Source organism: Bubalus kerabau, chromosome 22 (genome assembly GCF_029407905.1).
Source record: "Bubalus kerabau isolate K-KA32 ecotype Philippines breed swamp buffalo chromosome 22, PCC_UOA_SB_1v2, whole genome shotgun sequence".
NCBI lineage: Eukaryota > Metazoa > Chordata > Mammalia > Artiodactyla > Bovidae > Bubalus > Bubalus kerabau.
The window spans coordinates 38,594,610-38,608,121 of record NC_073645.1 but is presented as its reverse complement, the minus strand read 5'-3'; the positions used below and the strand labels follow the sequence as shown (position 1 = coordinate 38,608,121).

The following is a 13,512-nucleotide window of genomic DNA, read 5'->3' as shown; positions in this document are numbered from 1 at the left end:
CATCCAGCCATCTCATCCTCTGTCGTCCCCTTCTCCTCCTGCCCCCAATCCCTCCCAGCATCAGAGTCTTTTCCAATGAGTCAACTCTTCGCATGAATTGTTACACATGATTCTCTGAATTTAACTTTGAATCTTCTCATAGTATATGGATAAAACATCAAACTCTGATCTACTTCCTATTTCAACAACAACATAAACCCATCACAACACCTAGGTAAGACAGATGAGCATTTTTTATCCTAGGTTACTTAGGAATAGTTTAGACAATTGATCCAAGACATTAAAAGAATTGGCATTTGAGCTCACACTAAAACTCAAATATATCCCATACAAGACCTATTCTAACACAACCTATACATCACTGAAAAGCACAACATTTAAGGAATCTTTCAGCAACAGGGGCTAAAGAGGCACAAAGAATTGTTTCAAGAATTTGCTCAGTAATGCCATCTCCCAAGGCGGATTTTCTAGAGTGAGCTCTCCTATCTGACCATGCTCATAGCTGGTTTAAAGAGGATGGTGCTTAAACTGCTGTCTTGCCTAAGTGAAAATTTCACTTCTGCCAAAAATAAAACTGGTCAAACCTTTGGATGGATGAGTAGAACACAGCATATCTGGAGGGGTCTTCGAGGGGTTCAGTTTCTTGTTCACTCAGGGCTGCTGCACAACCAGTCAAGCAGGGCACAATTATTTCCTCATCAAAGGGTGGGATCCCTGGAAGGCAGACAGGTCAGAGTGGAGGAGGGGGGTGCAGTTTCTAGAAGCTCATCCAAAATACAATGTACTTTCACATTTAGGAGGCAAAATAATAATACTTGCTGTTTTCATTTGAGCACCTGGAGAAAGTAAAGGTCAACAATACTTCTTGGTGGTTGTAGCTGTGCCAGGCACCCTGATGCTAAACAAGAAGAATGCATTAGAAATTGGAGATGGGGTTGCATGTTCATCAGAAAGCACTGTGAGTTTGAGCTGAAAGAATGCCAGCCCCTCACTCCAGCCACTTACAGGTGACTTCCCAGAGGAAATCTCTCAGGGCAGAGAAAAATAAGTGTTGAATTGAAATCCTCAAATCTTCCAACAAGCACTGATCCACCATCAAGAAACGGAAGAGGAGGATGCTCCAGGCTCAGACGTTCAGAGAAGTTGCTGCTTTTTGTTGTAAGAGGAGCCAGGGTTCAACTCTAAGTGCTACGTGCTTCAGACACATCTTCCTCTGAGGCCCGCCCCCCCCAAACTCTCTTTTCTGGGGCATGCTAGCAGGCTGGGCATGTTTTTCAGGGCAGAGTGGTCCCCTTCCCTGACCTGACCTCTGGGATGTGTGGAGTTGGGCTGCCTGGGAGAAAGGGTCTGCCATGTTATCCCCCAGAGCACTAGCAGGGCCACCCTCAGGGTTCGGCCTTAGGTCAGGAGACAGAGGGTTTGCCTGAGCCCCTGAGCACAAGAAGAGTCAGAGATACTTGGTCCTCCTGTGGGGTTGGAGAGAAGAGAGGCGTTTGGATCTGTCTTGGCTACTCCCTTCTTAATAACGCCAGACTAAGGCCCACAAGAGCAGTGACACAGACATGGGCCAGGCCACAGAGGGCAACGTGGGGATGAAACCCAAAACTCGCCAAAGAACAAGCAGACTTTTCTTAGAAAACTCCTCAGCTATGCCACGACTGCACCAGAGTCAGAAAGAGGACTTTCACTGCCTCCTTGGTGGCTCAGTGATAAAGAACTCACCTGCCAATGCAGGAGACACAGGTTTCATGCCTGAGTCAGGGAAGATCCCCTGGAGAAGGAAATGGCCACCCAGGTGCTCCAGTATTCTTGCCTGGAAAATCCCATGGACAGAGGAGCCTGGCAAGCTACAGTCCATGAGGTCGCAAAAGAGTCGGGCACGAATAAGTGACTAAAGAACAACAAGAACAACTTATGTAAACACAGAACACATGGTTTGGACAGAGATCCTCAGTTTGGGCTGGAATCTTGGCCACTTAGGCGTCCATTCTCAGGAACAGTTGAAGTGTTCAGCTTGCAATTCAAAGAGAACATGGAGGGAAACTTCCCTGGTGGTCCAGCGGTTAGGACTTCACCTTCAAATGCAGGGTGTTCTGGTTTGATCCCTGGTCAGGGAGCTGAGATCCCATATGACCCGTGGCCAAAAAAACCAAAATGTAAAACAGAGGCAATATTGTAACAAATTCAATAAAGACTTTAAAATGATCCACATCCAAAAAAATCTATTAAAAAAACAAACCCAAAGAGAACATGTATAAAAGGCCAACAAAAATCAGGTGAAGGAGAGAGAAATATATTTTGAATGTGGAATTCAATAACCCAATTTTATAACCAAGTCATAGATGGCAGATAAACTTCTCCTTTGGTTGAGTGCTTTTTCCTAGATGATCTTGGGGAGGTAAAATATATATATAACAAAACTGCATTGGCAATGGGGGTTGGAAGATCCAATGTTTTTATTTCAGCAATTAAACTCCTGATGAATAGCATACTATATCATAAAATGTTGGCTTTTTAAAGCAGGTTTGAACTTTTACACAATCTGTTTCAACACTGGCATGCATACCTGTATACATATATACTGAGATGGTTCTAATTCTTAATTTAAAAAATTTGATACAACTAAAATGTTACATGTACACTATAACGAAAACACTGCTGTAACACCAACCAGATGGCTTGTATTCCTTGAAAAATTATTTAAAGCATTTTGACTTAGAATGATGACTTCATTATTTAAAGGAATTCTTCTAACTGTAAATAAAGGCAGCTCTTTGGCCTAGTGCAATGTATCCTTAATTTGCCTAATCCTAAGAATCACTGAGGTGCTTGCTTATTAAGCATATGAATCTCCAGGGTCCAATCCAGTCCTTCTGTACCTTAATCTCTACAGGCAGAGGCAGGAATGTGCACTGACCCAGGAAGTTCACATGATCAAGTTCCAAACTCATCTAAGTAAACTCACACCTATTTTAGCAAAGAGGCTTTGGAAAGTTGATTTTTTTTTAAAGCAGGTAGAATTCATTCATTTGATCAGTTTTAATTTTTTAAAACATTTTATATGAAACACTTTTCAAATCATAGTTTTATGTTCAGTGCCACAAAGATGTATCACGTATGACAACCAAATGTAAGGACCGATCCCTTCTTGCCAAATTTGAACATGAAAGTGACAATCGATGTTCCTGTCTAAATGTCACCAAGCAATCATTTAAAAAATGCTTTACTAAAACTATATATTTTGAAAGAGTCAAAGCTGATATTGACCCAAATATCCAAATAGATTTTTTTAGGAATCTCTATAGTCTAGAAATATAGGAACTGACTCGAGGTTTTTATGAAATCTTCATTTGCAAACACCTACGTGGCTTTTACAGATGGTGAAAATAGGAATGAAAAATTAAGAGATGAATTTATAAAACAATTGGTAGAAAAAGAATGGCCCCACGATTGTTAAAAACCAGCTACATATACTGCACTGAGGGCCCATTGTGGAAGCTTTGTGTTTAATATGTCCACTGTCTTGTAGGTTCACAACAGCTCTGCAAGGTGAGTACGGTAGCTTCCCCACACAGATGGTAAGTCTGAGGCTTCGAAAGGGTAAAACGTGCCAGCATCGCACAGCTCAAAGCTGGTTGCAACATCTGTTCTCGGGCCCAACCACCGGTCTGCACTCTAAGTGACCCTGCAGCAGCAAAAAGCCATGTAGTCACTGCTGCCTTCCTGTAACCCAAAGAAAAGGAGATATTGGGAAGCACAGTAAGGATCGATTACAGGTCGAAATATACTCTATTTGTAGTTTTCCTACTGAACATAACACCATAGTATATGGCATACATTTTCCTTCTATGTGTCTCACTAAATAAATTTTTGTTTAAAAGCAATTATGAAAATCTCAGTCCTCTTCAAATGTATTATTTAATCTGTGAGCATGTGCATCCTCTTTAACAAGAAATCTCTAATTTTCCACTATTAAAATGATTAAAAAAATTTTTTTTAACTAAAACTTTTCATTCTATTTACCAAAGCTTTTCATCTTGGGTGGAATAAGAAATCCTAAAAGTTAAAGAATTTTTCAAAGTCATTCTAAACGGAAATGCACTGAGTTCCATTAAGGTAAATTTTCAAGAGAATCAGTCATTTAATGCCTAACTTCTTGAACGGTATCTGCGTATACTTGTGGTTTCTTTCTTTCTTTTTTTTTTTCAAAGGAAGCTTCCAGATTAAAAGTGTTTGGGATGTGGGGAAAAAAGAAAATGATACAGATTCAAAGCGATTATCCCCAAGGTCTTTTCAATCTATTTCACATAGGGTAAAGTATTTTCTTGCCAGTAAAAAGCTTTGGAAAGTTGAGAAGATATTGCATAATTTAGTCACAGAGTTAGCCATATTTGGCCCAGAAACATCGAGTATATGACTTTAACCTAACATTGCATTATGTCCCATAATTGTCTAAAATTCAGATTTACAAATTTTAAGAACTCTGAGATTTGAGATGAGTGAGGCTTGACAGTTCTTTCACAGTAATTCCATTTGTTTAGCCTCTCTAAAAACACAGCTGAAATAGATTTTACATTCAACTCTGTATATTTCTGTCTCTTTGTTATATATGCTTTCATTATAATTGTTACAGAGTATTAAGCAAACTGGGCAATCATTTTATTTTTACATGATTCTACTTTTGTATTCATCAGTTTTGTCAATCTATTTTTCCATGAGAAAAAAATCAACATTTAAAGGGCTCCCCCAGAAAGCTAATAAAATTGCTTGATTGTTTTCAGGAGACATTTACAAACTTCGCTCAATTTCTTTCTTTTTTTTGAAAGAAAATTTCATAGGGAGGTTAAAAACAAACAGCTCCACTTCCTATCCCTACCCAAACCCCATAGGCTATAGATTAAATTGATCTAAGAATTAGTCTAACTTTTAATGCCTGGAAAATAGCAAAATTATCATGCCAACATAAGGAATATATACTATAATTCATAAATGCCTAATCATCAAAACAATGACATAGTCGTGGTTAGACGCAACCTAGCAATCTTATATATGATGCAACTACATATTTATGATCATTCCTGCGATACATCACATTTGATCCTCATCAAATTAAGCTGGCTATGTAAAAGTGGCATTGTGAAATAAACATTTAATATCACAATAGGGTCATATTCTGCTACTGTACAACCAGAGCATGCAAGTAACTATGCATTAGCTGTAAACAGTAAAGTGTCATTATCTTCCAGAAATCCAAAGAATGTGGTAAGTACATAGAGCGTACTAAACATCAATTATATTTAAATGACTTTCATACTGAACAAAACTCTATTGCACAGAGCAGCTTTGGATGTGTCTCTTGTCACTGCTGTCTTCATATATTCTGTAGTCACCTTGAAGTTAAGAAGTTGCAGTTCCAAACAAGCTCTGTTCATCTACTGAGTTCTAGTGGACGGCTGGCAAAAATTAGGACACGCGTGATTCTACGTTCCAGTGTGAAAGCTGTCTTAAACCGTCTTCCCTTTCTGCCATAATTCAGATGTTTGAATCATTAAGAATATGCTGAATGCGGGCAGTGACAAACTTATTTTATTTCTCAAATTGGAGACTTTCATGACACCAATGTGCTCGTGTTAGAAATAGGAATACTGTAGATGCTTGCCAGCAAATGCTCTTCTCTACTTGGATTCTAAGTGAAAACAGTTGGCAGGAAGAAACCTGGGTCATATTATGACTTAGAGGGGGTTTTGACTCTAAAATGCTTTTCACAGCGTTTGTAAAAGGTAGATAAAATCTAGCAGCTAGGAGAGGAGGGCCAAACGAACGTGATCCATTCTTATAAAAATGCAGATGGATCACTGAGGTCTGATCCAATGATTCTGAGGCCATTAAAAAAATTACCATATTAGAGCAGAAGCTTGCATACTGTAAAATAACTATTTCAGCTCTCTTCAGGTTTGTGGCATTGGAGGCTGGTTTGGGAAGGAGGGGAAAAATTGATTGCTGGACCAGCTTTTCCATGCTCTATCAGCTCTGATAATGAGTTAGGCAGTTGGCATGGACGACAGCAATGTCCTCGTCACTCAGAATTCTAATAAACCTCCTGTGAAGTTGCACAATACCATCTAGCCAGATGGATTCATTTTGGTCTGCATTCCAGTTAGGTGAAAAAGAATCACATTTGAAAACTGAGTTTGGACATGATACGGTCCTGTGAAATATTTAAATACATTTACCTACATCCTACTAAATCAAAATCTTGCTTTTACATTTACAAGGAGATAAAATAGTATTTAAAGCCATTGCAGTTTGTTCATTTCCTGTTCATATACAAGTGACATAAGTTTGCTTAGGAGGCAAAAACTGTACAATTCTCATCACTCAGGCATTATAAAATGTCTTTCTTTAAAGTCCTGGGATATAAACAGTTTGGTTTATATGAATTACATATTTTTCATCTGCATTAAGAAACAATATACATCTTTTTTTTCCAGAGTACTTTAATGTTATCTATGATAAGCCTAAGATAGCTGTAAAAACTAACTTTATCACCTGTGACCATCAATACTATAAATTTTATAAAACTCATGAACATTCTTTGGCCACTCGGGTCATTCCCCTTTCAGAGGGAACTGTGTTTGGGCCCTGGGACCATACAGAGATTTGTCTCCGTGAAAACTGAGGCCTTGGACCAGCCTTTAATGGAAGCCATTTACAGAGTCAAACATGACAGAATCTACAGGAGCAGTTTCTGTTTCTCAGACACAAGTTCCTTGACGCGTTGAGAGGTGGTGTTTTCGATTTCGGACTCCTGAAGTTTTGTCTTTACTATCTGAAGGCTTCTGCTGTGAAATATCTATTAGGGCACTGGCAATTGCAAGGCCTGGAAGAAGAGGAAAAGGCAGGTAAACGTTTGGTTAGACATTTTGGGGATTTCAACAGTGGTGGCCTAGTATTGTTTTATATTCAGCGATCAAACATGTAAGCTGTTTACTGGAAGTTGTCAAGTGGTTTACCCTTTACTTATATCTTGTTTTACTTTTTTTCAATTGAAACACAGTTGACTTACAACACTGTAATAATTACTGCTATACAGCCGAGTGATACAGTTATATGCATAAATACATTCTTTATTACATTTTACAGTATTTCTAACCTCGGACATATGAACTGTATACATGAAGAAGAGCAAGGACCTAACAAAATTAACTGACTCTGACTTTGGACAAGCAAATTGCTGTGTGACAAAACCCCACGATCAGTGTGGATATGACTCCATACCTTTGTTTCTATGTCCAAACACAAGTGTGTTCTAAAAGTATCAGGAACTTTCAGTGTTACTATTGGTTGTGTGTGTGTGTGTGTGTGTGTGTGTGTGTATAACAAAAGTCAGCATATTGTTGTTTTTTTTTAATTAGAGTAGTTTTAGGTTTACAGAAATGTTGAACCAATATTGATACATGATTATTAACTAAACTCTATAGTTTACATTAGGGATCACATTTTGGGCTATACACAAAGTTCTATGGGTTTTGATAAACGCATATTGTCATACACTCACTGTGAAAGCATCATACAAAATAGTTTCATTGCCCTAAAAATTTCCTGGGCTTTACCAGTTTATCATTCCCCTTACCCTGTGCTTCTGGTAACCACTGATCTTTTTTTCAAATATCTCTATAGCTTTGCATTTTCCAGAATGTCATATAGTTGGAATCATACAGTATGTAGCCTTTTCAGATTGTCTTGTTTCACTTAGCAATATTCCTTTAAGTTCCACCATATCTCTTTTTGGCTTGATGACCCATTTCTTTTATTGCTAAATAATATTCCATTGTATTGAGGTACTATAGTTTGTCCATACAGTCACAAGACTTGGAGACAACTTGGCAGCTAAACAGAAAGCAGAAGCAATAACATATGATATTGAGCATCTTTTCCTATACTCATTTGTCATATGCACATATTTCTTTAGTGAGGTATCCATTCAGACCTTTTGTCTATTTTTAATTTTCTTGTTTGTTTTCTTATTGTTGAATTTTAAGAGATTTCTTTTACATTTTGGATACCAGTCCTTTTTCAGATACAGGTTTAGTAAATATTGTCTCCCAGACTGTTGTCTGTCTTTTCATTCTCTTACATTGCTTTTAAGAGGTAAGAAAGTACCCTAGGGATAGAGCTGTGAAATGCACATAGAAGAAAGACAACTTGTAGAAATTTTGTGAATAAATGTCTTAAAATGAGAAAAAGATCATTAGTATTATCAATTGAATATCTACATGAAAGTGGATCTCTAGCTATCAAAGGTAATGAAGAATATTGTTTTGTCCACTGATTGACAGGAACATGTGTTAATATGTACAGAAATAGTAAAGCCTTTCCTAAATTTATACAAGCAATGGCTGCATCCAATGCCCTGGTTTCAGTTCGGTTCAGTTCAGTCGCTCAGTTGTGTCTGACTCTTTGTGACCCCATGGACTGCAGCATGCCAGACTTCCCTGTTCATCACCAACTCCCCGAGCTTGCTCAAACTCATGTCCATCGAGTGGGTGATGCCATCGAACCATCTCATCCTCTGCCATCCCCTTCTCCTCCTGCCTTCAATCTTTCCCAGCATCAGGGTCTTTTCCAATGAGTGAGTTCTTCACATCAGGTGGCCAAATAATTGGAGTTTCAGCTTCAACATCAGTCCTTCCAATGAATATTCAGGACTGATTTCCTTTAGGATGGACTGGTTGGATCTCCTTGCAGTCCAAGAGACTCTCAAGAGTCTTCTCCAACACCACAGTTCAAAAGCATCAATTCTTCAGTGCTCAGCTTTCTTTATAGTCCAACTCTCACATCCATACATGACTACTGAAAAAACCATAGCCTTGACTAGATGGACTTTTGTCAGCAAAGTAATGTCTCTGCTTTTTAATATGTTGTCTAGGTTGGTGATAGCTTTTCTTCCAAGGAGCAAGCATCTTTTAATTTCATGGCTGCAGTCACCATCTGCAGTGATTCTGGAGCCTAAGAAAATAAAGTCTCTCACTGTTTCCATTGTTTCCCCATCTACTTGACATGAAATGATGGAACCAGATGCCATGATCTTAGTTTTTTGAATGTTGAGTTTTAAGCCAACTTTTTCACTCTCCTCTTTTACTTTCATCAAGAGGCTCTTTAGTTCCTCTTCACGTTCTGCCATAAAGCATGGTATCATCTGTGTATCTGAGGTAACTGATGTTTCTCCCAGCAGTCTTGATTCCAGCTTGTGCTTCATCCAGCCCGGCATTTTGCATGATGTACTTTGCATATAAGTTAAATAAGCTGGGTGACAATATATAGCCTTGACATACTCCTTTCCCAATTTGGAACCAGTCCGTTGTTCCATGTCCGGTTCTAACTGTTGCTTCTTGACCTGCATATAGATTTCTCAGGAGGCAGGTAAGGTTGTCTAGTATTCCAATGTCTTGAAGATCATTTTCCACAGTTTGCTGTGATCTACACAATCAAAGGCTTTGGCATAATCAATAAAGCAGAAGTAGATGTTTTTCTGGAACTCTCTTGCTTTTTCCATGATCCAGCGGATGTTGGCAATTTGATCTCTGGTTCCTCTGCCTTTTCTAAATCCAGCTTGAACATCGGAAGTTCACAGTTCACATACTGTTGAAGCCTGGCTTGGAGAATTTTTAGCATTACTTTGCTAGCATGTGAGATGAGTGCAACTGTGTAGTAAAAAACCTGATCTTTTCCAGTCCTGTGGCTACTGCTGAGTTTTCCAAATCTGCTGGCACATTGAGTGCAGCACTTTTACAGCATCATCTTTTAGGATTCGAAGTAGCTCAACTGGAATTCCATCACCTCCTCTAGCTTTGTTTGAAGTGATGCTTCCTAAGGCCCACTTGACTTCACATTCCAGGATGTCTGACTCTAGGTGAGTGATCACACCATCATGGTTATCTGGTTCATGAAGATCTTTCTTGTGTAGTTCTTCAGTGTATTCTTGCCACCTCTTCTTAATACCTTCTAATTCTTTTAGGTCCATACCATTTCTGTCCTTTATTGTGCCCATCTTTACATGAAACGTTTCCTTGGTATTTCTAATTTTCTTGAAGAGATCTCTAGCCTTTGCCATTCTATTGTTTTCTCTATTTCATTGCACTGATCACTGAGGAAGACTTTCTTATCTCTCCTTGCTATTTTTTGGAACTTGCATTCAAATGGAACTTGCATTTTCTCCTTTGCCTTTCACTTCTCTTCTTTTCATAGCTATTTGTAAGGCCTTCTCAGACAACCATTTTGCCCTTTTGCATTTCTTTTTCTTGTGGATATCTTGATCACTACCTCCTGTACAATGTCACGAACCTCCATCCATAGTTCTTCAGGCACTCTATCAGATCTAATCCCTTGAATCTATTTGTCACTTCCACTGTATCATTGTAAAGGATTTGATTTAGGTCATACCTGAATGGTCTAGTGGTTTTCCCTGCTTTCTTCAGTTTAAGTCTGAATTTTGCAGTAAGGAATTCATGATCTGAGCCACAGTCAGCTCCCGGTCCTGTTTTTGCTGACTGTATAGAGCTTCTCCATCTTTGGCTGCAAAGAATATAATCAATATGACTTTGGTATTGACCATCGGGTGATGTCCATGTGTAGAGTCTTCTCTTGTGTTGTGGGAAGAGGATGTTTGCTATGACCAGAGCATTCTCTTGGCAAAACTCTATTAGCTTTTGCCCTGCTTCATTTTGTACTCTAAGGCCAAATTTGCCTGTTACTCCAGGTATCTCTTGACTTCCTATTTTTGCATTTCAGTACCCTAAAATGAAAAGGACATCTTTTTTGGATGTTTGTTCTACAAGGTCTTTTAGGTCTTCATAGAACTGTTCAACTTCAGCTTCTTCAGCATTACTGGTCGGGGCACAGACTTGGATTACTGTGATATTGAATGGTTTGCCTCAGAAATGAACAGAGATCATTCTGTCATTTTTGAGATTGCATCCAAGTACTGCATTTCAGACTCTTTTGTTGACTATGATGGCTACTCCATTTCTTCTAAGGGATTCTTGCCCACAGTAGTAGATGTAATGGTCATGTGAGTTAAATTAGCCCATTCCAGTCCATTTTAGTTCACTGATTCCTAAAATGTCAATGTTCACTCTTGCCTTCCCCTGTTTGACCACTTCTAATTTACCTTGATTCATGGACCTAACATTCCAGGTTCCTATACCATATTGTTCTTTACAGCACTGGACTTTACTTCCATCGCCAGTCACATCCACAACTGGGCATTGTTTTTGCTTTGGCTCTGTCTCTTCATTCTTTCTGGAGCTATTTCTCAATTCTTCTCCAGTAGCATATTGGCACCTACTGACCTGGGGAGTTCATATTTCAGTGTCCTAAATTTTTGCCTTTTCATACTATTCATGGGGTTCTCAATGCAAGAACACTGAAGTGGTTTGCCATTCCCTTCTCCAGTGGACCACGGTTTGTCAGAACTCTCCACCATGACCCATTTGCCTTGGGTCACCCTCATACCCTGGTTTCTCACAGCTATATAGGAACCATTTTAGTTTCTGTCGACTTCCACAGAATTTTTGAATAAAATGAGATGTGCCAAATCCCCATACTAATACATGAGACGAGACTGCTTGCTTCAAGAAGTCACCAATTTCCCTTCCGCAAGGTCTTGGAGACTTGACTCTGAATTGAGTTGAACCAGTCCCTGAGCTCTCACAGACATCTTCTCAATGTGCTAATCTTGAGGTCCTCACATTGGAATCTCATGCTATGCGAGGTGTTGTTGAATTATTTTATTCCTGTGGGTCAATGTATACTAGATAAGTCTCAAATATGATGTGGCAAGAACAGAACTCCAGAGATTTATGAACAGAAAGGAATGCCAGCGAGGCGAAATGGGCACTCTAAGAAGGTCAACTAGTCTCCGGCACAGCCCTGTGCTGTAGAAATCAAGGGAAAGGGGGTTCATGTCATCTGCATGAAGTACACAAGGGGCCAGCAGGCGAGGCTCGCCACAGAGGCCTTTGGATCTGCTCAAGGAAGACTCTGGTGATCCTGGAGTCATTTCCGTACTTAGCTGAGGATGGAAGCCAGACAATTCAGCAGGTAATGAGGTGAGAGGCAGTGTGGCCAACAGATATTACTTCTATGTTGATGGCATTTGTCAATGGAAAGAGGTAAGTAAGCTGGTACAGAGAGGAAGCAGCAGGGTCAGATGAGATCTAGGTGAATGCATGTGATGGTCTGAGTACATATACTTTTTAAAGGAAAACAGAGTTTCAGGTACATGTGAAAACAGAAGAGAAGGTATTTATGGAGAAGGAGAAATGAATGATGTTATAGAGGGAAGGGATTAAAAAATTAATCACTGGCTAGGCTGATAATCTTCCATATTTCCCTTTTAAGAGTTGCTGCTAAATAAACTACTCTTTCAGGATATTAAATAACTATCCTGAGTTTCTTAGAGATAACACAAGCTCACAGGTTCAAAGTTTAAGTAAAAACTGCTTTTGTGACCTACGAAGAGCCCATATGAACTTCCGAAGTGTAAAAAATGGACGTTTTAACCACTTACTCTGCTGTAAGAAATAATTATTTGGTTATTTCTTTAAAAGAGGGAGTTGAAGCACATTATTTAAAAAACAAAACAAAACAAAAAAAAAACCACAGACCATGGTTGTGCTAAGCGACAGTTCTGTTCAGACAGGCATTAAGTTTCCAAGGATATTCTGGCACACGTCTGTCAAAATTTACAACCTTCTGTTATTTTATCCTTGGCACCATCTTATCCAGAGACAGCCAAATATGAAAAATAATACATGTCTTTTTTAATGTGGACAGAGACCACTTACACGAATTCTGATGATCACAGCATCCAAATATGAAATCATGTTATTCATTAAACTCCTGCATGACCTCGTCCAAAGAGCCCTGAGAAATAACACTTTCCCACTTACTTGTGGCTGCAAACGTTGTTTTCCAAACAGAAGATACATGGCCAAGAGAGAAGTAAACAGTTTAAGTGGCCAAAACAGGAAATTTTATGCTAATCCTAAACTGTGACTGATCTGTGTATTTTGGGGTATGTGAATGAGAAGTCTGGGTTTACTGATGATTTGTAAGCTTAGAAACATTCAGTTGAAACTAATCAGTCATAGACCATATTTCAGTCCTTAATTTAAAACTAAAATTACAAATCACGCTTGTTTCTAATTTGACAGCTTTTTATCCTTTCTTATGAAAAATGAACAACCAATTGCATTTTCAGATTCTACATTAACAGCAATTTGTATTGAAGAAACTGTGCTTTCCTCCAGGCAGTGATGTTTGAGTGACCACCATGTATACTCATAGAGGATACTCAGAGGGCCATTTGCCCAGGTCTTATCTTCTTAATGGGCCAAATGATGCTTTTATTCAAATTTAAGCTTGAGTCTTTTCACTGGACCACACAACTGGTGGCACACCATGAGTTCTTCTGCATTTAAATCCCGTAATCTAATTAGAAACAGCACA

At 38.9% G+C, this 13,512-nt stretch overlaps 1 protein-coding gene across 1 annotated transcript in view; it reads right to left on the bottom strand.

Annotated features, from left to right (window-relative positions):
• Window positions 1-2,438: 2,438 nt before the first annotated feature.
• ATRNL1 (attractin like 1) overlaps window positions 2,439-13,512 on the bottom strand; it is an 802,696-nt gene continuing 791,622 nt past the window's right edge. Inside the window, exon 29 of the mRNA XM_055559801.1 lies at window positions 2,439-6,880. Coding sequence (XP_055415776.1) covers window positions 6,756-6,880 — 125 coding nt within the window. The 3' untranslated portion in view covers window positions 2,439-6,755. The remainder of the gene's footprint in view (window positions 6,881-13,512) is intronic.